At 42.0% G+C, this 25,551-nt stretch overlaps 1 protein-coding gene across 3 annotated transcripts in view; it reads right to left on the bottom strand.

Moving 5' to 3' along the window:
* Positions 1 to 25,551, bottom strand: part of LOC121582618 (microtubule-associated serine/threonine-protein kinase 3-like) — a 167,542-nt gene that overhangs the window by 68,396 nt on the left and 73,595 nt on the right. For 2 of the 3 annotated variants that reach the window (XM_045225097.1, XM_045225100.1), the window contains one exon: positions 13,990 to 14,021. In XM_045225097.1, the coding sequence (XP_045081032.1) occupies positions 13,990 to 14,021 (32 nt within the window). Of the gene's footprint in view, positions 1 to 849; positions 931 to 2,434; positions 2,731 to 13,989; positions 14,022 to 25,551 lie in introns of those variants that run through there. The other variant, XM_045225099.1, reaches the window with a different exon arrangement.

Raw genomic sequence — 25,551 nt, 5'->3', positions numbered from 1 at the left:
ACCCCACACACTCGTTCAAAACAACTGGTAACTCTGAAAAATACGAGGAAAAATCATGACGTCAGGGATCTTCAGGTCGGAAAGTCGAAGCTCTAGAAAGATGCCAGATTTCCCGAGTTGAATGACTGTTCAAAGCTTGTTTTTTTCCGAGTTCCCAGTTGTGTTGAACGCGGCATTAGAGTTGGGATTATGGTTAATTGTTTAGCTAGCTAGCTACATATCTAAACAAAATCTGTGCATCGACACAATCCTGTCTCGGAGATCTACGGACAAGTCCTTCAACCTCATGGCTTGGATTTAGCTCTGACATGCACTGTCAACTGTGGGACCTTATATAGACAGGTGTGCCTTTCCAAATCATGTCCAATTATTGAATTTACCACAGGTGGACTCCAATCAAGTTGTAGAAACATCTCAAGGATGATCAATGGAAACCGGATGCACCTGAGCTCAATTTCGAGTCTCATCGCAAAGGGTCTAAATACTTATGTAAATAAGGTATCTGTTTTTTTTATTTGTAATAAATGTGCAAACATCACGCGCTGTCGTCATTATGGGGTAGTGTGTAGATTGCTGAGGATTATTTATTTATTTATTCCATTTTAGAATAAGTCAAGGGGTCTGAATACTTTCCAAAGGCACTGTAAGCACTGTGTCCTCCTCTTCCATCAATGCTGCTCCAAAGGCAGAATATTTCAGAGAGAAATCCAAAAACACACTTCTGTCAGAACAAACAGATAATTGCATGCAATTTCGACTCAACCTTTCACAATCCAGCATTATTTGTTCCTCAACCACCAAAAACAAAATGGCCTTGATGGTCGAAGAAGTAGAGCTTGTGACGCTTACCTCCAAAAATGAAACGCGTGCAGCGGGCTGAGCGGGCTGCAAGGACTTGTGGGTGTCGGGCTCAAGCTTCGGGGAGTGAGGCTGGAAGTTAAATGTAAGTTTTGTAAATAGTGATTTCTTTATCACACTAAATTTGCACAGGACAATGATTACTCTCACTTAGAAGCCCTGTGAAGTGATTTTGGCTGATGTATGCAGACACATACCCTGTTCTGCTAGCTAGCTGACATACATTAACCACAGCATCACAGCATAACAAATGGTCCCCTTTGAAATGAAACAAAATGGTGTTTTGGAAATAGGTTACTAAGGTACTTGTCTATTCACACAACACAGGTTTAGCTTCTTTGAGGATTAGAGACTTTGTTTGGTCCTTGAGGCTTGATTGGTTTAAGCGATTATAATAAAAACGGTCTAAACTATCCACACACAGAGGTGGAGTGAAACCTGAAACAGGCAAACAATGAAACCAACTCCTACTTGAAATCTGAAGGATTACTAAAGGCTATGAGAAGACAATCATGTAACCTTGGCCTTCTACCCCTTTACAGTAACTTCACTGATGGAAAGAAATCTCACTTCTTAAAAAGGTCTTCACTTTACATGTGATAGATATCTTTTAGCCCTCCAAACCATTGCATGTTTACTTTGAGTAATCCAAATAAATAAAAAAGTCAGACTTTTGCCTGCTATCATGGCACTTAGTAGACAGAATCTAAAATGATTAGCGAATAATAGTACAGTATCGCAACAGTATCAGTAGTCTGTGATTAAACACTGGTATTGTTCCATAGAGCTGATGAATTCAAAATCAAACCATAGACTTTCCTGTCAGTAATGACACTGAACTGGATCTAAATTAAATGAGTAGGCAACGTATGTGCCTACAGAGCAATACCTGCAATTGCGCTAGCTTAAGCCTCGGAGGACGCAAACAAACATGTGCCTTGGTGACCCGAGAGAACCCAATCGACTGCCTTCACGGGTCATTACACTAAGAACTAATCTGTATGATGTGCAATAGGAAAATGAAAGGGCCATAACAGAGCCTGTGTTGTTTGAGTCTCTGGCCGTGCAGATTACTGTGACTGGTAGCAGGCAGGATCCGTTAGCCAACAAGGCCTTGGGTATAAGACCGCTCTACTGCCAATCAACATATTGATCATGCCTCACAAATGCCTGCCATTTAATAGTCACACTGTCACAATGATTTAGTGGTGCGTTTCAGTATGTGTGAGAGTGTACGTCTATGTGTGTTTGTGTGTGTGTCAGTGTGTCGTCACAACCAAACAGAGGTTGTGTGGCAGTCCTCTGCTTGACAGACACACACACAGTCCCTGTCGCTATAAATCAATGCAGAGGATTTGACATTCCACATCCTGCTGTGTACGCTGCAACAGTGCTGCTGCTGTATGTGGCAATGCTGCATAATGATAAACGCTCCACAACGCTTGTTGTAGCTACAGAGAAATAACAACAACAAAAGGTGCAGCAGCAGCAGCAGAGACCAATGAAGCGGTCTGCTGCAGTGTGGAGCAGTGGTGCTGTCACCACCACAAGAGAAAAAGAGAGGGAAAATACTCACTCCAATGTCAGTCCGGGAATCCTCAGCCTCTCCCGCTGGGCTTTCATGGCTGAACTGTGCTCGCCTGCTTTATTGTGCACATGATATATACACACCACTCAGCCACGTAGCCACCCCCCTTATCCTCTACCCTGCACTGAACTGACAAAGAGCCAGAGCCAGCCACCACCATAGAGGAATGGGGCTAGCCTAACCCTCTCCTCTGACAGAAAATAAGAGGGAGAGGACAGGAAAGAAGAGGTAAACGGCAACAACACTGCAGCTTGTTTCGGGTCCTTCCACCACGTTCCACCGTGAGGCTGTCAGAGGAGATCGTCAGCCTGAGGTAGCAGGGAGGGTGGGAGGGCACAGAGGCAGGACAATACCCCTCCCTTTCCCCTCCCCTCACAGACACACCTCCCCCCTTCATATTGCAAATACACACACGATTTCACTCATCGGCGTCTCCTCTACCCCTTTCTTCCACTGACTGGTGATTCACTGCAGCAACATCATAGCTCAGAATGTATTCATCCTATATTCTGTCTATCCTTCTTCTTCTCATCCTCTATGCGGTCTATCCTTTCCATCACGTCATCATGACTGGTCCTGACACCACAGAATGTCCCCTCACAGCACACAATGTCACTGCAGGGCTGCATTCATTTCCATATCTCCTCCATTCAAAACAATGATGTCATACTAGAAAATGTGGACCCTACATGCGTCATTCCAAACTGTTGCTTTCCAATATCCAGAATAAAGCAATGGATGAGAAGACATGAGCAGTCATTTTCGGGGAGGGCAAGAGCATACCTCAGAAGGTCAATAATAAAGTGGGAAGATCCCCCCACACTACCGCCTCCTCCGGTCCCCCTCCACCCCTGCAGTGCTTTAGTCCACCCCTGGGGCAAGTGCTTATTCACCGATAAAACACACCCTGACGTGCATCATCCGCCTTTTACTGTTATACAATACGTATTGTTAAATAATCATGGTGTACTGTATGTAACATATACCGCATCAATAACTACATTATTGATAGTCTGTCATGATGATGATATACTGGAGGATCAATTAGAAAACAGCCAAGGAGAGACTTTCCGTCACATCAAAGCATATAGGGAATTGTGTATTTAAAATAGCTGTGAAATACAGTGTTGTGTATATAGGCTACAGGCAGTGCTGTCAAGATGTCTGTATTCTCAAACGTTTCTCTGGAAGCACATTCTATATATATATATATATATATATATATATATATATATATATATATACATACAGGTAAAAGTCAGTAAATTAGAATATTTTGAAAAACTTGATTTATTTCAGTAATTGCATTCAAAAGGTGTAACTTGTACATTATATTTATTCATTGCACACAGACTGATGCATTCAAATGTTTATTTCATTTAATTTTGATGATTTGAAGTGGCAACAAATGAAAATCCAAAATTCCGTGTGTCACAAAATTAGAATATTACTTAAGGCTAATACAAAAAAGGGATTTTTTAGAAATGTTGGCCAACTGAAAAGTATGAAAATGAAAAATATGAGCATGTACAATACTCAATACTTGGTTGGAGCTCCTTTTGCCTCAATTACTGCATTAATGCGGCGTGGCATGGAGTCGATGAGTTTCTGGCACTGCTCAGGTGTTATGAGAGCCCAGGTTGCTCTGATAGTGGCCTTCAACTCTTCTGCGTTGTTGGGTCTGGCATTCTGCATCTTCCTTTTCACAATACCCCACAGATTTTCTATGGGGCTAAGGTCAGGGAGTTGGCTGGCCAATTTAGAACAGAAATACCATGGTCCGTAAACCAGGCACGGGTAGATTTTGCGCTGTGTGCAGGCGCCAAGTCCTGTTGGAACCTGAAATCTCCATCTCCATAGAGCAGGTCAGCAGCAGGAAGCATGAAGTGCTCTAAAACTTGCTGGTAGACGGCTGCGTTGACCCTGGATCTCAGGAAACAGAGTGGACCGACACCAGCAGATGACATGGCACCCCAAACCATCACTGATGGTGGAAACTTTACACTAGACTTCAGGCAACGTGGATCCTGTGCCTCTCCTGTCTTCCTCCAGACTCTGGGACCTCGATTTCCAAAGGAAATGCAAAATTTGCTTTCGTCAGAAAACATGACTTTAGACCACTCAGCAGCAGTCCAGCTCTTTTTTCCTTAGCCCAGGTGAGACGCTGCGCTGTTTCTTGGTCAACAGTGGCTTGACACGAGGTATGCGGCAGTTGAAACCCATGTCTTTCAAGCGTCTCTTGGTGGTGGATCTTGAAGCCCTGACTCCAGCAGCTGTCCACTCCTTGTGAATCTCCCCCACATTTTTGAATGGGTTTTTTTTCACAATCTTGACTAGGGCGCGGTGATCCCTATCGCTTGTACACTTTTTCTGACCACAGTTTTTCCTTCCCTTTGCCTCTCTATTAATGTGTTTGGACACAGAGCTCTGAGAACAGCCAGCCTCTTCTGCAATAACCTTTTGTGTCTTTCCCTCCTTGTGCAATGTGTCGATGGTCGCCTTTTTGGACAGCTGTCAAATCTGAAGTCTTCCCCATGTTTGTGTAGGCTTCAGAACTGGACTGAGAGACCATTTAAAGCCCTTTGCAGGTGTTTTGAGTTAATCAGCTGATTAGTTTGTGGCACCAGGTGTCTTCAAAATGTAACCCTTACACAATATTCTAATTTTGTGACACACGGAATTTTGGATTTTCATTTGTTGCCACTTCAAATCATCAAAATTAAATGAAATAAACATTTGAATGCATCAGTCTGTGTGCAATGAATAAATATAATGTACAAGTTACACCTTTTGAATGCAATTACTGAAATAAATCAAGTTTTTCAAAATATTCTAATTTACTGACTTTTACCTGTATATATATATATATATATATATATATATATATATATATAGATAGATAGATAGATAGATAGATAGATAGATAGATAGATAGATAGATAGATAGATAGATATATATATAGATATAAATAGATAGAAGAGAGATAGAGATAGATTTCTTAAAGAGAGAAAGTGCCGGCCAACAGTGCAGTCAACTGTTTCCAGGACTCCTTCCAGACAGCGTATCACAGAGTGCAGAGTGAACCAGACAGACAGATAATGCACTAATGTTGCCACTCTTCAGAAAATCTATCAATTGTTTATTACCGGGAGCCAGGTTCTAGGAAAAAAGCAGGCAGTAACTGGGATGTGAGAAGGTATGTACAGTGAGGGAAAAAAGTATTTGATCCCCTGCTGATTTTGTACGTTTGCCCACTGACAAAGACATGATCAGTCTATAATTTTAATGGTAGGTTTATTTGAACAGTGAGACAGAATAACAAAAAAAAAAGAAAAACATGTCAAAAATGTTATAAATTGATTTGCATTTTAATGGGGGAAATAAGTATTTGACCCCCTCTCAATCAGAAAGAATTTCTGGCTCCCCGGTGTCTTTTATACAGGTAACGAGCTGCGATTAGGAGCACACTCTTAAAGGGAGTGCTCCTAATCTCAGCTTGTTACCTGTATAAAAGACACCTGTCCACAGAAGCAATCAATCAATCAGATTCCAAACTCCCCACCATGGCCAAGGCCAAAGAGCTCTCCAAGGATGTCAGGGACAAGATTGTAGACCTACAGAAGGCTGGAATGGGCTACAAGACCATCGCCAAGCAGCTTTATGAGAAGGTGACAACAGTTGGTGCGATATTCGCAAATGGAAGAAACACAAAAGATCTGTCAATCTCCCTCGGCCTGGGGCTCCATGCAAGATCTCACCTCTTGGAGTTGCAATGATCATGAGAACGGTGAGGAATCAGCCCAGAACTACATGGGAGGATCTTGTCAATGATCTCAAGGCAGCTGGGACCATAGTCACCAAGAAAACAATTTGTAACACACTACGCTGTGAAGGACTGAAATCCTGCAGCGCCCGCAAGGTTTCCCTGCTCAAGAAAGCACATATACAGGGCTGTCTGAAGTTTGCCAATGAACATCTGAATGATTCAGAGGAGAACTGGGTGAAAGTGCTGTGGTTAGATGAGACCAAAATCGAGCTCTTTGGCATCAACTCAACTCGCCGTGTTTGGAGGAGGAGGAATGCTGCCTATGACCCCAAGAACACCATCCCCACCGTCAAACATGGAGGTGGAAACATTATGCTTTGGGGGTGTTTTTCTGCTAAGGGGACAGGACAACTTCACCGCATCAAAGGGACAATGGACGGGGCCATGTACCGTCAAATCTTGGGTGAGAACCTCCTTCCTTTTTTTGTTGTTATTCTGTCTCTCACTGTTCAAATAAACCTACCATTAAAATTATAGACTGATCATGTCTTTGTCAGTGGGCAAACGTACAAAATCAGCAGGTGTTCAAATAATTTTTTCCCCTCACTGTACCTCTAGTACAGCAGAACTAGGGCAGGCAGGCCGCTCTGAGCACCACTCATTCACATTGTAGCGTAGCTACAAAACTTTGTCAGCCGGTGATTGTCAAGCAAATAACTGTCGTTCTCACTGTAATTTACGCCAATTAACAAACACATTTAGCATCTCCTGGCTTCCACACACAGCCTACAAGCCACTGATGCAGACCTTTGGAACATCACATTTTAAAAAGTCTAACAAATCCATGTAATATAGCCTACACCTTCACAATAAATCCATTATTTATTTTAGACTAGGTCTAAAGAGCATGATCTGGCTATGCCAAAATGTTGTGGGCTACACTAGTTCATTTAGCAGACAAGATTTGCTTAGAATTCCGTGGCATTACTGTATAGTATGAAAAATACAATTGAACAAAGCTGAATAATAGAAAGGATATTTTCTCCAAATGATTTAAGGGAGTGGACACATGCGGCTATTCTGTATTTAGCGGTTAACAAAGAAATAGGTAATCCTATATGCTTAATTTAGAGTTATTAATGTAACTTTAGTTATTCTACAAATGTTGGGCTATATGTTTGGATTTTTATTACATTGACTCTAATGATGATTTGAAAAAAGTAGCTTGAAAGGCATGAGCTCTGCTTTGTTTATTGCGCAGGCTGTACACACTATCAGTCTCGCATTCACAATTTGACAAGCACTTGATAATACCTCAAATTTCACGGTGGCATCCCCTTCGTGTGGCCGTAATGCACCCTAAAAAAAATCCATGCCTTTTGCGGCCAATGGCCATTGTGCCCTTGGCCCGGAGTGTTCCATTGTGCCCTTCTCCCAGAGTGCTGTGCGCTCCGAAGCACCTCTCACTCACATGGCTCTCCATCACGTGATCAGGTCTTTCTTACAGGCTACAAGTGAAGACACATCTGGGACGCAACTGCGCGCATCCTTATCCAATTCCGAGGTGCATAATTGAAGACATTGGAAGAACTGTCCACATTTTCTTTTCGTCAGCCAACAAGATGAGTAGGCCTAACGAACAGCAAAAGCACTAGCCTATGTCAATCTACTATTCCCCATAGTACAAAAGTCGACCTATTCTATTTTGTGCAATTAATAAATATTCCAAACATAGTCTGGGACAGTTGTGGGATGCGATAGATCCCAAATTAATACAACCACTGGCATCAAAAAACCTTTACGCAATGTGGCTGAAGCAAAAGATCAGAACGTTTAGCTTTAAATGTTGATAAACTATTAGGCTATTTCTTCAAATTATAAGCGCAGCAATTCACACATGGCAGTAGGCTATAAGCGCGAATGCTCCATTAGCGGGAAGACACCATTATCAAACGTGACCGCAAATGCGATTATGCATGTAATGCTTTTATTATAAAGGTGCATTTTTATTGGGAAAATGATATTTCCCAAACTTGAAACTCACGAGCTGCTTATGCATGCCAGTTAGGCTCTACACCCCTTGTAAAGGTGATTAATGTGCTTAATTTTAAGAATTATTTGGCCACTTTAGTTGTGATAAACATTATCAAAACATAAAAGGCCTATGGGCTAGGATACATAAAAAAGTCACCAAAAAAAGCATTGTTTCTTGCCTTATGCTGGGCATCATTCACAAGTGATAATATATAATTGTGTGTTAGTCTAATAGTCACCCATCAGACTACGGGTGTTGGTGATTTATTATATGTCCAATATGACTAACCTACCATGTGTATGATGGTCTGTCTCCAGTCGTCAGTTGTGTTGACAGCATCTCTGCGGGGGCCAGAACACAGCCGAGAATGAACACCCAACAAAAGCAAAGTTCATCAAATCAGCAGGACAATCAGATGGCTGTTTGACAATAACAATGACTCATGTTCATTGGAGTTTGACTTTTTAAAAACAAGGTTTGTTAACAATGTGCTTGGATATGTAAACTCAGCAAAAAAAGAAACGTCCCCTTTTTCAGGACCCTGTCTTTCAAAGATAATTCGTAAAAATCTAAATAACTTCACAGATCTTCATTGTAAAGGGTTTAAACACTGTTTCCCATGCTTGTTCAATGAACCATAAACAATGAATGAACATGCACCTGTGGAACGGTCGTTAAGACACTAACAGCTTACAGACGTTAGGCAATTTGTTATGAAAACTTAGGACACTAAAGAGGCCTTTCTACTGACTCTGGAAAAACACCAAAAGAAAGATGCCCAGGGTCCCTGCTCATATGCGTGAATGTGCCTTAGGCATACTGCAAGGAAGCATGAGGACTGCAGATGTGGCCAGGGCAATGAATTGCAATGTCCGTACTGTGAGACGCCTAAGACAGCGCTACAGGGAGACAGGACGGACAGCTGATCGTCCTCGCAGTGGCAGACCACGTGTAACAACACCTGCACAGGATCGGTACATCCGAACATCACACCTGCAGGACAGGTACAGGATGGCAACAACAACTGCCCGAGTTACACCAGGAACGCACAATCCTTCCATCAGTGGTCAGACTGTCCGCAATAGGCTGAGAGAGGCTGGACTGAGGGCTTGTAGGCCTGCTGTAAGGCAGGTCCTCACCCGACATCACCGGCAAAAACGTTACCTATGGGCACAAAGCCACCGTCGCTGGACCAGACAGGACTGGCGGTGTGTCACAGCATCATAAGACTGAGCTTGTTGTCATTGCAGGCAATCTCAAGGCTGTGCGTTACAAGGAAGACATCCTCCTCCCTCATGTGGTACCCTTCCTGCAGGCTCATCCTGACATGACCCTCCAGCATGACAATGCCACCAGCCATACTGCTCGTTCTGTGCATGATTTCCTGCAAGACAGGAATGTCAGTGTTCTGCAATGGCCAGCGAAGAGCCCAGATCTCAATCCCATTGAGCACGTCTGGGACCTGTTGGATCGGAGGGTGCGGGCTAGGGCCATTCCCCCCATAAAATGTCCGGGAACTTGCAGGTGCCTTGGTGGAAGAGTGGGGTAACATCTCTCAGCAAGAACTGGCAAATCTGGTGCAGTCCATGAGGACGAGATTCACTGCAGTACTTAATGCAGCTGGTGGCCACACCAGATACTGACTGTTACTTTTGATTTTGACCCCCCCTGTTCAGGGACACATTATTCAATTTCTGTTAGTCTGTGGAACTTGATCAGTTTATGTCTCAGTTGTTGAATCTTGTTATGTTCATACAAATATTTACATGTTAAGTTTGCTGAAAATAAACGCAGTTGACAGTGAGAGGACGTTTCTTTTTTTGCTGAGTTTATTAGTATTTATTATGGATCCCCATAAGCTAATGGGGATCCATAATAAATACTAATACATATCCAAGCACATTGTTAACAAACCTTGTTTTTTTAAAGTCAAACTCCAATGAACATGTGTCATTGTTATGGTCAAACAGCCATCTGATTGTCCTGCTGAGTTGATGAACTTTGCTTTGTTGGGTGTTCATTCTCAGCTGTGTTCTGGCCCCCACAGAGACGCTGTCAACACAACCGACGACTGGAGACAGACAATCATACACATGGTAGGTTAGTCATATTGGACATGTCATAAATCATCAACACCCGGCCCAACAAGACTTATCGAATTACTATTTGTGAATGCTGGACAAATGCATCAATAAAGCATTATTCAAATACCATCTCTCATGTTTAACCAACACCAAAAGAGTAAAGTGAAATTGATCTCCCCCTCAGATTTTCTGTGTTGCTCTAACCTACTTTCTCTCCATTGTGCCTATATTTGCTGTATGGAACAAATACAGGAAGTGGCTGCCTACAAATACAAAGAATGGGAGAGAGGATAGCGGGGCATTAGTTGACCCAAGCACCCAGGAGTTTGAGAAGTAGCCAGTTGTAAAATGACACTGTTGAAGTGTTTTCCGAAACTCTAGACACAGAAGCAAACCGGGCCAATGGCTGTAACATTATACAGCGCACTACTCTGTGGGCTTAACACAAACTGGAGCTACCGGCACATACAGTGTATTCGGAAAGTCTTCAGACCCCTTGACTTTTTCCACATTTTGTTACGTTACAGCCTTATTCTAAAATGGATTACATAGTATATTCCCTCAATCTACACACAATACCCAATAATGACAAAGCAAAAACAGATTTAGATTTTTTTGCACATTTATTAGAACATTTAAAACTGAAATATCACATTTATATATGTATTCAGACCCTTTACTCAGTACTTTGTTGAAGCTCCTTTGGCAGCGATTACAGCCCGAGTCTTCTTTGGTATGACGCTACAAGCTTGGCACACCTGTATTTGGGGAGTTTCTCCCATTCTTCTCTGCAGATCCTCTCAAGCTCTGTCAGGTTGGATGGGGAGTGTCGCTGCACAGCTATTTTCAGGTCTCTCCAGAGACGTTAGATCGGGTTCAAGTCCGGGCTCTAGCTGGGCCACTCAAGGACATTGAGAGACTTGTCCCGAAGCCACTCCTGCGTTGTCTTGTCTGTGTGTTTAGGGTCGTTGTCCTGTTGGAAGGTGAACCTAGACGTGATGCTTGGCATTTAGGCCAAAGAGTTCAATCTTGATTTCATCAGACCAGAGAATGTTTCTCATGGTCTGAGAGTCCTTTAGGTGCCTTTTGGCAAACTCCAAGCGGGCTGTCATGTGCCTTTTACTGAGGAGTGGCTCCCGTCTGCCCACTCTACCATAATGTCCTGATTGGTGGAGTGCTGCAGAGATGGAAGAACCTTCCAGAAGGACAACCATCGCCACAAAGGAACTCTGGAGCTCTGTCAGAGTGACCATCGGGTTCTTGGTCACCTCCCTGACAAAGGCCCTTCTCCCCCGATTGCTCAGTTTGGCCGGGCGGCCAGCTCTAGGAAAAGTATTGGTGGTTCCAAACGTCTTCCATTTAAGAATGATGGAGGCCACTGTGTTCTTGGGGACCTTCAATGCTGCAGAAATTTTTTGGTAGGCTTCCCCAGATCTGTGCCTCGACATAATCCTGTCTCCGAGCTCTATGGACAAGTCCTTCGGCCTCATGGTTTGGTTTTTGCTCTGACATGCACTGCCAATTGTGGGACCTTATATAGACAGGTGTGTGCCTTTCCAAATCTTGTCCAATCAATAGAATTTCCCACAGGTAGACTCCAATCAAATTGTAGAAACATCTCAAGGATGATCAATGGAAACAGGATGCACCTGGGCTCAATTTTGATTCTCATAGCAAAGGGTCTGAATACTTACGTAAATCTGTTTTTTATTTTTATACATTTACAAACTTTGTCGCTTTGTCATTATGGGGTATTGTGTATAGATTGATGAGGATGTATTATTTATTTAATCCATTTTAGAATAAGGCTGTAACGTAACAACATTTGGAAAAAGTCTGAATACTTTCAGAATGCACTGTAAGTCAGACTTTCGTCTAAGTGATACATTGACGTCTCTGTTAGGAATCAACCCTATAAATCTAAACCACCACAGCAAGGAAGTGTTGTGAAATTGTCTTGAACCGCCCTTCCTCACTTTCCATGGTAAAAGCTTGAGATTGAATCCTAGCTTTGTTTGAGAGCATCAACACTTGACATTTTCAAGTCTTTCTCAAAGTCAGGCAGGAATAGATAAGACATTTTAGTCAAGGGTTCAACTAAAGCATTGATTAAAGGTAGACCATCTTGTTCAGTAACCTACATTTTATCTCCCAACAAATGCCATATGTTCCATAAATGGGACAACACTGATATTCTTCAACGCAATATTAAGGGGAAAAAAAGAGGCCAATACGTGAACCCTATGATGTCACAATGCTATCACCATGGATACCAGAGGCAATAGAGGCCCCTTCGGTCCAAAAACACTGCGTGCACCTTCAAAGGTGATCCCCTGCCACCTATTGGCGGATCATCTCCTTGTGGCTCTGCTCTGCTGCGCTGGCAAGTAGAGTAGCATGGTGTCACAGTCAAATCGTTCCCCCATCATAATGCATGTCACACTGAAACCTTTCAGACTGCCACACAGGCCCATCAGAATAGGCATGAAATACACAGGACATTGATGCCTTTAGCTGATTAGGACCAAACCTGTTGGACTGTGATATTCATAAATGAAACAAATAGCTGGGTGATGCCTTTCGTGTTTTCAAATCTCACTTTATATTGAGGATTTATATGCATTCATAACCAGATCAGGTCCTGTTGTTGCAAATACAGTCAACACCATTCACCTGTAATCCTATAGTGCTCCTGCTGTTTCTTTGCCCTAGCCTGCAGCAGGCAGACATAGCACCTGACTTAATCAAATCTGGATCCCTTTCAGGGACAATCTCCAGGTAGAAGTTGCCCTCAGGCACAGACCTAGAAACAGCTTATCCTGCTTGACTCCTTACCGTAACCATTAGGAGGAAACACTAAGGGGAAGGTTCATCCTACTCCATATATCGGGTAGTTAAGGCTGGCGACCTGCCTCTCTACCATAAGGTCACAATATTTTCAGTAATTATTTAAACATGTGCCATCCAAGGTACATGCGTCACCTCCAACAGACACCATAACCCTTAGTGTCTATAAACCCTTAGTGTCTATAAACCCTAGTGTCTATAAACCCTAGTGTCTATAAAACTACACTATATTGTATATAATCCTATAGTGGAGGTAACTTCAGTCATTTCATCCCATTCAGATTTTTCAACAATGAAAGGGTCTAGGTGTCAGTGAGAAGCATGTTTATTATTTTATTAGGATCAGTTCACCAAGGACAATGGAGGGCAGGGTCGATATCACAGACACCAGTACTGAAACCAATTTTGCACTGGTTGGTTAGGTCACAAATATTGTACCTAAAAATGCAATTTAGTTCTCAAGGGCCCGATGAGGATGGCTTAGTCAGCTATTGAAATTCAAAAATTGAGACTTCATTTAAATTAATTTACTCTTATTTAAATTAAACATATTTTTTTTTTCTTCAGAGTATCAGAAAATAGGTGCATGAGAATGAAAAATTTAACTATGGATGGCAACATGCACTCCTTGACCCGTCAGCCATGGTTGAAAGAATATGATTCCTTTCTATGGATAACACACCTACACAACTACTTGTTGCAAGAGCTACACAAACACATCTGTAGAGACACAAAATGCCCATTATTTACACAGGGTTTGGTACTCTGCCTGAATACTGTATGTTTAATATAAGAACCAGATTCACTTACAAACTTCCTCTCCTTGGAAGACTCAGCTCCTTCTGTAAATGAACAAAATAAATAAAAAAGATTAGGACAAAATACATGTAAATGTTGACACAGACACAGAATCTTTGTTAAACAGCATGACATAAAACCTTTAGAAAACACTTTAAAACGTTAAATGGATGATTTTGTATTGACACACCTACATAAAGGTAATATATTGACATGAAAGCCATATATTGATATTCATCAGACAGTTCTGACTAGCTTGCCCTGGGACAATGGATCATTTATTTTATTAGCTTCATAGCTACCTCTGCCACTTAAATGGATGTGCATTATTTGTCATTGTCAATTAAATAAAAGCGATGACCTGCACCCACACCACCCTGTCTGAGTGTCCATTCACCCACTCCCAAAGCATGACTTCACTTTCTTGGTTCCAGACACTGACCCAGTTTCTGAGTCCCTCGAGATAAAAAGCACTGGTTCACACAATTAATAATGAACCAAGTCACACTCTGGTCAGAGGCCATATGCAAATCACAGAATTACTGTGCCTCAGAAGAGGAAACATTTCTAATTGCTTGACCATTACAAGCATAGACGATAAAGCTTTTTCTCAGGAAAACAATTCCACAAGCTACAGTAAGCTCCAGCTGGGGTTGGTACTGTACTGTAGCAGTCCCTTGCAATGGGGGAAAACAACAACAATACTTTCATTGATTGCTCACGGGAGCGGATTAGGCACTTTGATCCGTGACAGCTTTGTATTTACTGTACCCGTCGTTTAATGTGAAAAATGTATAATAAGCATTTGCGTAAATATTTATCCTGATTGTTTTCATTCATCAACTGAGATGGATCTCAATGTGTTTACAGGCAATGTTGAATCCACAGAAATCATACCATATATTGGACAAAGTGCCACTATTTCCTTTAAATATTCAAATCTGTTTATATCAAAAAAGTAGTGTGTTCATCATTATGCACAGTTTGAATACTGCACCTTTAAAAGCAGGCCTCTCAATGTGTTGAAAACGCAATAAAAAAGTTAATAAGAGAGGTTTCCCAAAAATGCACACCAAGCTCTGCAGTGTGCACTTGGGGGAAATGCAATATTATTAATATACCAGCAGAGGGGAGCATTTATAGTGAAGATGTGCTGTCATTTCGTGATATAGTCAATAGCTGGATCGGGACTGATGAGGTGAATGTGTTTACTGACTAAACCAGCTTAGATATTACTGCACTGTTGGAGCTAGAAACACAAGCATTTCGCTACACCCGCAATAACATCTGCTAAACATGTGTATTTGACCAATACAATTTGATTTGTAGCTACACAGAGCAAGTGAACAGAATATATTTGAATTGGGACTGTGGAACGGCACTGATGTGTACATACAGTTGAAGTTGGAAGTTTACATACACCTTAGCCAAATACATTTAAACTCAGTTTTTCAGTTTTAAGAATGTGAAATGTCAGAATAATAGCAGAGAGAATTATTTTTTTCAGCTTTTATTTCTTTCATCACATTCCCAGTGGGTCAAAAGTTTACATACACAATTAGTATTTGGTAGCATTGCCTTTAAATTGTTGAACTTTGTCAAACGTTTCAGGTAGCCTTCCACAAGCTTCCCACAATAAGTTGGGTGAATTTTGGCCCATTCGTCCTGACAGAGCTGGTGTAACAGTCAGGTTTGTAGGCCTCCTTGCTCGCACACGCATTTTCGGTTCTGCCCAAAAAAATTATATAGGCTTGAGGTCAGGGCTTTGTGATGGCCACTCCAATACCTTGACTTTGTTGTCCTTAAGCCATTTTGCCACAACTTTGGAAGTACGCTTGGTAAACTTCCGACTTCAACTGTTCATAAAGGATGTTTGAACTTTTTAACTAATCTCAAGTGCACTTACAGTATGTGGTGTCGACTCATTTGGCATTTTCATTCAATTGCTTTCAGTATCCGTGGAGCAACTACGACTACGGCTGGGCGATACATCAAATTAATTAGAATGCATGTTTTTGCACGATATTCCAACTATGGTAAATTCAATTGATTGGACATGATTTGAAAAGGCAAACACCTGTCTATATAAAGTCTCACAGTTGTAAGTGCATGTCAGAGCAAAAACCAAGCCATGAGGTCGAAGGAATTGTCCGTAGAGCTCCGAGACAGGATTGTGTCAAGGCACAGATCTGGGGAAGGGTACAAAAAAATGTCTGCAGCATTGAAGGTCCCCAAGAACACAGTGGCCTCCATCATTCTTAAATGGAAGAAGTTTGGAACCACCAAGACTCTTCCTAGAGCTGGCCGCCCAGTCAAACTGAGCAATCAGGGGAGAAGGGCATTGGTCAGGGAGGTGACCAAGAACCCGATGGTCACTCTGACAGAGCTCCAGATTTCCTCTGTGGAGATGGGAGAATCTTCCAGAAGGACAACCATCTATGCAGCACTCCACCAATCAGGTCTTTATGGTAGAGTGGCCAGACTGAATCCACTCCTCAGTAAAAAAAGGCACATGACAGCCCACTTGGAGTTTGCCAAAAGGCACCTAAAGGGCTCTCAAGACAATGAGAAACAAGATTCTCTGGTCTGATGAAACCAAGATTGAACTCTTTGGCCTGAATGCCAAGCGTTACATCTGGAGGAAACCAGGCACCGCTCATCACCTGGGCAATACCATCCCTATGTTGAAGCATGGTGGTGGCAGCATCATGCTTTGGGGATGTTTTTCAGCGGCAGGGACTGGGAGACTAGTGCCAAAGGTGCTTCAACAAAGTACTGAGTAAAGGGTCTGAATACTTATGTAAAATGTGATATTTCAGTTTATAATTTTTTATACATTTGCAAAAGTTCCTAAAAACCTGTTTTTGCTTTGTCATTATGGGGTATTGTGTGTAGATTGATGAGGAGAAAAAAAACAATTATTTTCAATTTTAGAATAAGGCTGTAACGTAACAAAATGTGGAAAAAGTGAAGGGGTCTGAATACTTTCCGAACGCACTGTACACCAGAGATCTGTATATAATGACGAGATGCACGTCTCCACCCTAACAATTAGAGTCGTTGTGCCAAAGGCGGGAAGGCAAGCGACTAGCTTAGGTCCAAAATAAGCCCATAGAAATGCATTGGCCTTATTTTTGACATATTTTATCGAGAGTGAAACCTCTCGCTTCGCCTCTTCCTCTATGGTTTACACACACACACACCAAGCCCCTCCCCCTGCCTCTGACACCAACAAAGTTGAAAGATCACATCTTCCTCTCTGACCAGCGGTTTCAACTCACTATTAGCATTTGAGGTTTGGTCCAACAGAATCAGTCATATGGACACCAAAACGCATTGAGACATTATTTTACTGTAATGGAGAAGTTATTTTTCTAACGATGCCCATTTGTCTCAACTACTCAAATTGGGCACAGAGCAGACACTACTAAAACGAGAGTATCAATGAACATTGATTCTGGAAAATGAATGCTCAATTTGTCATGCGCAGCATTGAGGTACCTACGTACTGCTAGCAGCATCTTAGCCAAAGACCGTTATACTAGCTGTCTAGTCTTTTATAAATGTTTAATAAGCATAAAACACAATTACATAAGGAACTAGCAATTTGTTCTCATTCTTAGAAATAAGGTAGGCCACTTGATTTCAACATCTGAACAAAGTGGACAGGCTAACATGCTTTTCAAACAGTTCGAGACAGACAGAAGGGTGTGTTCATAACAATTCAACCGTTCAACCTTGTCAGATAGCAAATAGATCAAAATTTAAATATTTCAAGTTTAGCCAACTTGGATCTATTTGCTAGCTGACAAGGTTGAACAGTTGAAATGTTATGAACACACGCTTCTGTCTGTCTACAACTATTTGAAAAGCATGCTAGCCTGTCCACTTTGTTCAGATGTTGAAATAAAGTGGCCTACCTTATTTCTCAGAATGAGAACAGGTTGCCAATTCCTTATATAAGAATTAGCTGGCTAATCACTAGCATGTGGGTCTTATGGTTGTGGAAGGCTTATCATAGGTATAACTTCACAAGCCCTGAATTCATTTGATTATTTCTGGAGTGTATTTGACCTTTAAATTGTACAACAATGCTTATTTAGAGAAAACATTGTTTTTTTTTTAAAGAGATTTTGTGAATAGCCCATAAGTTTGGAAAGAAATCCAGATATGATTTTTAGGCCATATCTCTCAGCCCTAACTACCCCACAAGGCAATTACAGGACTAAAACCCACACAATTTCATTTGTAACTCGTTTCATTCCAATCATACTCAAGAATACCTATAACTAAGGTTGAAGAAATACAGACAGTAAGTGAGGTCCCGTTGTCAGAGATGAGACAGCAGTGTGAGAGTGTTTAAAGAGTGATGTGTTTAAAGGTTCTTCTAGTCAGCAGAAAATTAACTAAGCCCCTCTCCCCATTGCCATCAATTAGAGCTGAATGTCTGCCCCCCCGTGCTGGCTCCTGTGCACCCAGGACACCATTTCATTGTCTAACATGACCGCGGTTCACATCACTAATTACAAGAAGGGAATGAGTTAGCGCTAATGTGAATTCTAACCAATTACAGCATAGCAAATCACAGTGGGTGTCTACTGTCTGGTCTAGCTGGTCCACTGGCACACACTGCTATGACAAATACTGGTAAAAATCTGTGGACATTACCCTTAAGATTCAAAATATATACTTGTAGACATAGGCCTACTGTGAATTTACACTTTAAAATAAAAACGTATCTGTGAGACAAAATACTGACTATATCCCTTACAGAAGTTGGTTCACTGACAAACACTTGTGTGAGAAACCCTATACAACCCATTGAAAAAAAAAAACGTTATGTTTGTGAAAATACACTTTCAAGAAATAAACTGAAGACTCACGTCATGTTTATTCTACTCAGTCACAACTGATACTGTGAGACGGAGTATGCAAAACTCAAACAGTGCAAGTGGTGCTATTTCTGAAAGCATGCAGGCTAGTCTACACCATATGGTGTGAAGACACAGCGTGCATGGAACCACTGCGGGGTGCGACATGGTACTCATAACAGAACTCCCAGTCAACCACACTGAATAGCAGTCAGACTGAAGCTTCCACGCTAAGAAAAACGATCAATATTCTCCATAGGGAACAAAAACTTCATCTGATACTAGGCAACAGCAGCAGGCAACATTCAAAGAGAACCCTCAAAGTTAAGCATGAATGAGTACAAACAAACCGTCAATATTCTCCATAGGGAAGACATACTTGATCGGAAACTGCTAGACGGAAACTGTGAGAAACATTCAAAGTGAACCCTTAATGTTACGGATGAATGAGAATGGAAAACTATCAATATTCCCCAAAGGAAAGTTACACTTGATCCAAAACCTACTAGACAATGTGTGATGAGTGAACCCTCAAAGTTAAGCATGAATGGGTAAGAAAGACTGCCTATATTACACAAACAGAAAAACTTGATCCATAACAATAGTAATATGGGTGATATCATAATACCACCCAGAAGTCCTAGACAAAACAGTCATTCAAAGTGGACCCTCAAAGTTGAGCTTGACTGAGTAAGAAAAATATCAATATTCTCCAAAGGGAAGAAAAACTTGATCCAAAACATGATATTTAACTCCTAGACATTGAACAGAATGAAGAGTGAACCATCAATGTTAAGCATGTCTCGAAAGGGACGAAAGATGCATTAAAAACATCCACTATCCAAGTGGTTTACTGTGACGCTCACTTAATATAATTTGTTGTGATATTGGACTGCAGTTCACTGACTGACTGAATTTTTATCATTTTATTTTTTCAGCATTCCTGTCATCCAACATTGTTGAAAGTTAATTGTGGTCCTCTGTAGCTCAGCTGGTAGAGCACGGCGCTTGTAATGCCAAGGTAGTGGGTTCGATCCCCGGGACCACCCATACACAAAAACAAAAAATGTATGCACGCATGACTGTAAGTCGCTTTGGATAAAAGCGTCTGCTAAATGGCATATTATTATTATTAATTGGGCTAGGTTTTTCTACAGCTAATTTGAGAGCACAGTATGATGCAGAAGTTGCCCTTCTCCCATCCCTCCTACTGATGTCATAAAGGAGGGGGGATTATTGACTCATGAGTGATGCGGTCCATCAGTGTTGCCCTGTGATTGGCTAAGCTCCTGTTGTGTCTGGGGTCAGATTGGATGACCTATGATGTCTAGGTTCGTGGCGGGGGGTCTGTCAGAGAGACTAGGGTCATGCGGTGCCTCTATCGCGCTCTCATCTAAAGAGTAATGACAAGGCGGGGGTGGGGAGTCTGGGGAGAGAGACTACTGAAGAGACTGGGATAAGACTAGGATAAGGCTGGTGCAGATATCGACAATAAAAGGACCCAGATGTGTCATAACCCAAAGCCTAAAGCTGCACCTTGTCTCCCATCCAAGGATTGACCAAGATCCAACCCTATTTAACTGTTGAGACAAGCCAGCAGAGGGATGCAGGGTGGTATGGTCAGTCTATAAATGGTGCTTGCTGAAGGTCAAAGAGTAGCCTAGGTAAAAGCAAAAACCTTATTGGAAATCCTGTTTTATCGCAACTCCTTTAATAATTTCTAGATGGTATGACAATGGAATATGGCAGCTAGATGTACAATGCCACAATTTCTTATCCACCGCTACATTCCTAATGGCTATCACTAACTGAAAACGATTTGGACTGAAATATTTAACAAATGTAGGATATTAACACATTGCTAGATTTACATGATGAATAATCATGAATATTAACCATGATTATTTCCAATGCCTCCCAGCAATGTCTACAGAATATCATAGAATGAGAAATTCAAGAGTAAGCTGTTGCCAAGACATTTTCTACAGACTTTCTCAGCTCCTTCGTAGGTCGTGGTAGGGTCAAATAGGCAGCTATCACGCTGTGCAGGCTGAAGAGACTGTTGACAATGCATGAGAGCTCTTTTCAGTTCACAGTTGTTTTTCCGCGTGCTTCCTCCATCTCTCACGCTGAAAAAACAGACTTCAAAAGAGGATGTTCAAATCAAATTTTACATGCGCCGAATACAACAGGTGTAGACATTACCGTGAAATGCTTACTTACAGCCCTTAACCAACAAAGCATTTATTTTTTAATAAAAAAGTAAAATAAAAGTGTTGAGAAAAAAAGAGCAGAAGTAAAATAAAATAACAGTAGGGAAGCTATATACAGTGAGGGAAAAAAGTATTTGATCCCCTGCTGATTTTGTACGTTTGCCGACTGACAAAGACATGATCAGTATATCATTTTAATGTTAGGTTTATTTGAATAGTGAGAGACAGAATAACAACAAAAAAATTCAGAAAAACACATGTCAAAAATTTTATAAATTGATTTGCATTTTAATTAGGGAAATAAGTATTTGACCCCTCTGCAAAACATGACTTAGTACTTGGTGGCAAAACCCTTGTTGGCAATCAGAGGTCAGACGTTTCTTGTAGTTGGCCACCAGGTTTGCACACATCTCAGGAGGGGTTTTGTTCCACTCCTCTTTGCAGATCTTTTCCAAGTCATTAAGGTTTCGAGGCTGACGTTTGGCAACTCGAACCTTCAGCTCCCTCCACAGATTTTCTATGGGATTAAGGTCTGGAGACTGGTTAGGCCACTCCAGGACCTTAATGTGCTTCTTCTTGAGCCACTCCTTTGTTGCCTTGGCCGTGTGTTTTGGGTCATTGTCATGCTGGAATACCCATCCACGACCCATTTTCAATGCCCTGGCTGAGGGAAGGAGGTTCTCACCCAAGACTTGACTGTACATGGCCCCGTCCATCGTCCCTTTGATGCGGTGAAGTTGTCCTGTCCCCTTAGCAGAAAAACACCCCCAAATCATAATGGTTCCACCTCCATGTTTGACGGTGGGGATGGTGTTCTTGGGGTCATAGGCAGCATTCCTCCTCCTTCAAACACGGCGAGTTGAGTGAATGCCAAAGAGCTCGATTTTGGTCTCATCTGACCACAACACTTTCACCCAGTTCTCCTCTGAATCATTCAGATGTTCATTGGCAAACTTCAGACGGCCCTGTATTTGTGCTTTCTTGAGCAGGGGGACCTTGCGGGCGCTGCAGGATTTTGGTCCTTCACGGCGTAGTGTGTTACCAATTGTTTTCTTTGTGACTATGGCCCCAGCTGCCTTGAGATCATTGACAAGATCCTCCCGTGTAGTTCTGGGCTGATTCCTCACCGTTCTCATGATCATTGCAACTCCACGAGGTGAGATCTTGCATGGAGCCCCAGGCCGAGGGAGATTGACAGATCTTTTGTGTTTCTTCCATTTGCGAATAATCACACCAACTGTTGTCACCTTCTCACCAAGCTGCTTGGCGATGGTCTTGTAGCCCATTCCAGCCTTCTGTAGGTCTACAATCTTGTCCCTGACATCCTTGGAGAGCTCTTTGGTCTTGGCCATGGTGGAGAGCTCTTTGGTCTTGGCCATGGTGGAGAGTTTGGAATCTGATTGATTGATTGCTTCTGTGGACAGGTGTCTTTTATACTCTAAGAGTGCTCCTAATCTAAGCTCGTTACCTGTATAAAAGACACCGGGGAGCCAGAAATCTTTCTGATTGAGAGTGGGTCAAATACTTATTTCCCTCATTAAAATGCAAATCAATTTATAACATTTTTGACATGCGTTTTTCTGGATTTTTTTGTTGTTATTCTGTCTCTCACTGTTCAAATAAACCTACCAGTAAAATTAAAGACTGATCATTTCTTTGTCAGTGGGCAAACGTACAAAATCAGCAGGGGATCAAATACTTTTTTCCCTCACTGTACAGGGGGGTACCGGTACAGAGTCAATGTGCGGGGGCACCGGCTAGTTGAGGTAGTTGAAGTAATATGTACATGTGGGTAGAGTTAAAGTGACTATGCATAAATAATTAACAGAGTAGCAGCAGCGTAAAAAGATGGGGTGGGGGGCAGTGCAAATAGTCCGTGTAGCCATGATTAGCTGTTCGGGAGTCTTATGGCTTAGGGGTAGAAGCTGTTGAGAAGCCTTTTGGACCTAGACTTGGCGCTCCGGTACCACTTGCCGTGCGGTAGCAGAGAGAATAGTCTATGACTAGGGTGGCTGGAGTATTTGACAATTTTGAGGCCCTTCCTCTGACACCGCCTGGTATAGAGGTCCTGGATGGCAGGAAGCTTGGCCACAGTGATGTGCTGGGCCGTACGCACTACCCTCTGTAGTGCCTTGCGGTCGGAGGCCGAGCAGTTGCCATACCAGGCGGTGATGCAACCAGTCAGGATGCTCTCGATGGTGCAGCTGTAGAACTTTTTGAGGATCTGAGGACCCATGCCAAATCTTTTCAGTCTCCTGAGGGGGAATAGGCTTTGTCGTGCCCTCTTCACGACTGTCTTGGTATGTTTGGACCATGATAGTTCGTTGGTGATGTGGACACCAAGGAACTTGAAGCTCTCAACCTGTTCCACTACAGCCCTGTCGATGAGAATGGGGGCGTGCTCAGTCCTCTTTTTTTTTTCCTGTAGTCCACAATCATATATGTTATGTTGGATGTTGTGTTACAATAAGAGATTGTGTTTATTCAGTATCAGTCAAGCAAACCCTTCCACAGGCATAACCTGCAGAAAATATCACATACATACAGTGAATCTACTTGACAAACAGTGTTTTGTGTTTAGTCTTCAGAAAGCACAAGTGAGGAGCTGTTATATTTGTGCCAATTGGCTTACTAAAAATAAACAAGCTGTGAAGAGAGTCATGCCACCGTGTCTCATCGAGCCAACCTGTTCGATGTTGATGTTAAGTGTATGGACGTATATAACATTTTCATGAGAGGGCCATGAACAGTACCTAGTAATGCCTTACACTGCTAGAAAGCTTAGATTTTGGACTTTTTGTAAATATTGTATGCACTTTTGCACTAGTATGAACTAATATAGCCTCCAACAGTTGTGGATATGGAACCCGATACCCCAGCGTCTTGCAAAACGTACTCAAAGATGATTTAGTATGAAGATATGTAGATACTGTTCCTCCAATAGAAATCCCCGCTCACACTTGTAGGCGACTTTGGCTAGCTAAGCTCATGTGCAGTAACACGTCATCAGGTCTAACGGTCGTCTCGCGCCGAACTGCGCATGTGCAGGTCCGCCAATCAAAGTAACTCCTTCGATATAAAGTTGTTTTCGACGACAATGACATATCAGTTTGTCACTTTCATGAGGTTGGAGTAATAACATGTTCAGTTACTTAAGACCTTGGCTTGAATCTAGATTGTGCCTTTAGATTTCAAGAAAATGTGCAACAAAGGAATCGTTTTTTAAATTCTCTCATTGACTTCTCAAACCCGAAACCCTGGTCTGGTCTGCTTGCTCTGCGCTTCACAGCTCTGTATGGGTTTTGACTGACAGCCGTTCTGAACTTGAGCACCGCACGCGACAAGAAGCTGCCCCATCCCTCCCGCTAATTGGGCAACTTTTTCAAAATGTTTATTGTCGAAATGGGGGAAATTATGTAAATTAAGAGGACTGTGTATTTTGAAATATTGAGGATTATAATGAAGCTTTTGATGTCATACAAGCAAGCCAAACACCCATGAGTCCAAATGTGCACATCACATTTCCATATCATAAAACTCATGTCATATACAGGGTCAACGTTTATGATCACAATGTTAGATGAACAGTTGCAAGATGTCATGGCATCACACCCTGGGTTGTTCTGAACAGAATGAGCTCGTTTGTCTATTGTGAAGAAACTTCGTTGCGGAACACACAGCTGAATGCACTCATGACTCCTTTCTATCGGCACCAAAACTACAATCTGTTTCTCTGAATTGCCATGTGAAAGCCTAACACTAAGATCATATTTTATAATTTACAGTGCATTTGGAAAGTATTCAGACACCTTGACTTTTTCCACATTCTGTTATGTTACAGCCGTATTCTAAAATAGTTTTTTTTTTTATCCTCATCTATCTACACACAATACCCCATAAATGACTAAACGAAAATAGGTTTTTAGAAATGTTTGCCCATTTATAAAAATAAAAAACAGAAACATTTACATAAGTATTCAGACCCTTTGCTATGAGACTCGAAATTGAGCTCAGGTGATCCTGTTTCCATTGATCATCCTTGAGATGTTCTTACAACTTGATTGGAGTCCACCTGTGGTAAATTCATTTGATTGGACATGATTTAGAAAGGCACACACCTGTCTATGTAAGGTCCCACAGTTGACAGTGCATGTCAGAGCAAAATACAAGCCATGAGGTCGAAGGAATTGTCCGTAGATCTCCGAGACAGGATTGTGTCGAGGCACAGATCTGGAGAAGGGTACAAAAAAAATTCTGCAGTATTGAAGGTCCCCAAGGACACAGTGGCCTCCATCATTCTTAAATGGAAGAAGTTTGGAAGCACCAAGACTCTTCCTAGAGCTGGCCGCCCGGCCAAACTGAGCAATCGGGGGAGAAGGGCCTTGGTCAGGGAGGTGACCAAGAACCCGATGGTCACTCTGACAGAGCTCCAGAGTTCCTCTGTAGAGATGGGAGAACCTTCCAGAAGGACAACCATCTATGCAGCACTC

Source organism: Coregonus clupeaformis, chromosome 15 (genome assembly GCF_020615455.1).
Source record: "Coregonus clupeaformis isolate EN_2021a chromosome 15, ASM2061545v1, whole genome shotgun sequence".
In the NCBI taxonomy this organism is placed as follows: Eukaryota; Metazoa; Chordata; class Actinopteri; order Salmoniformes; family Salmonidae; genus Coregonus; species Coregonus clupeaformis.
Note: the sequence above shows the minus strand (reverse complement) of the source record. Positions and strands in the feature narration are given on the sequence as shown.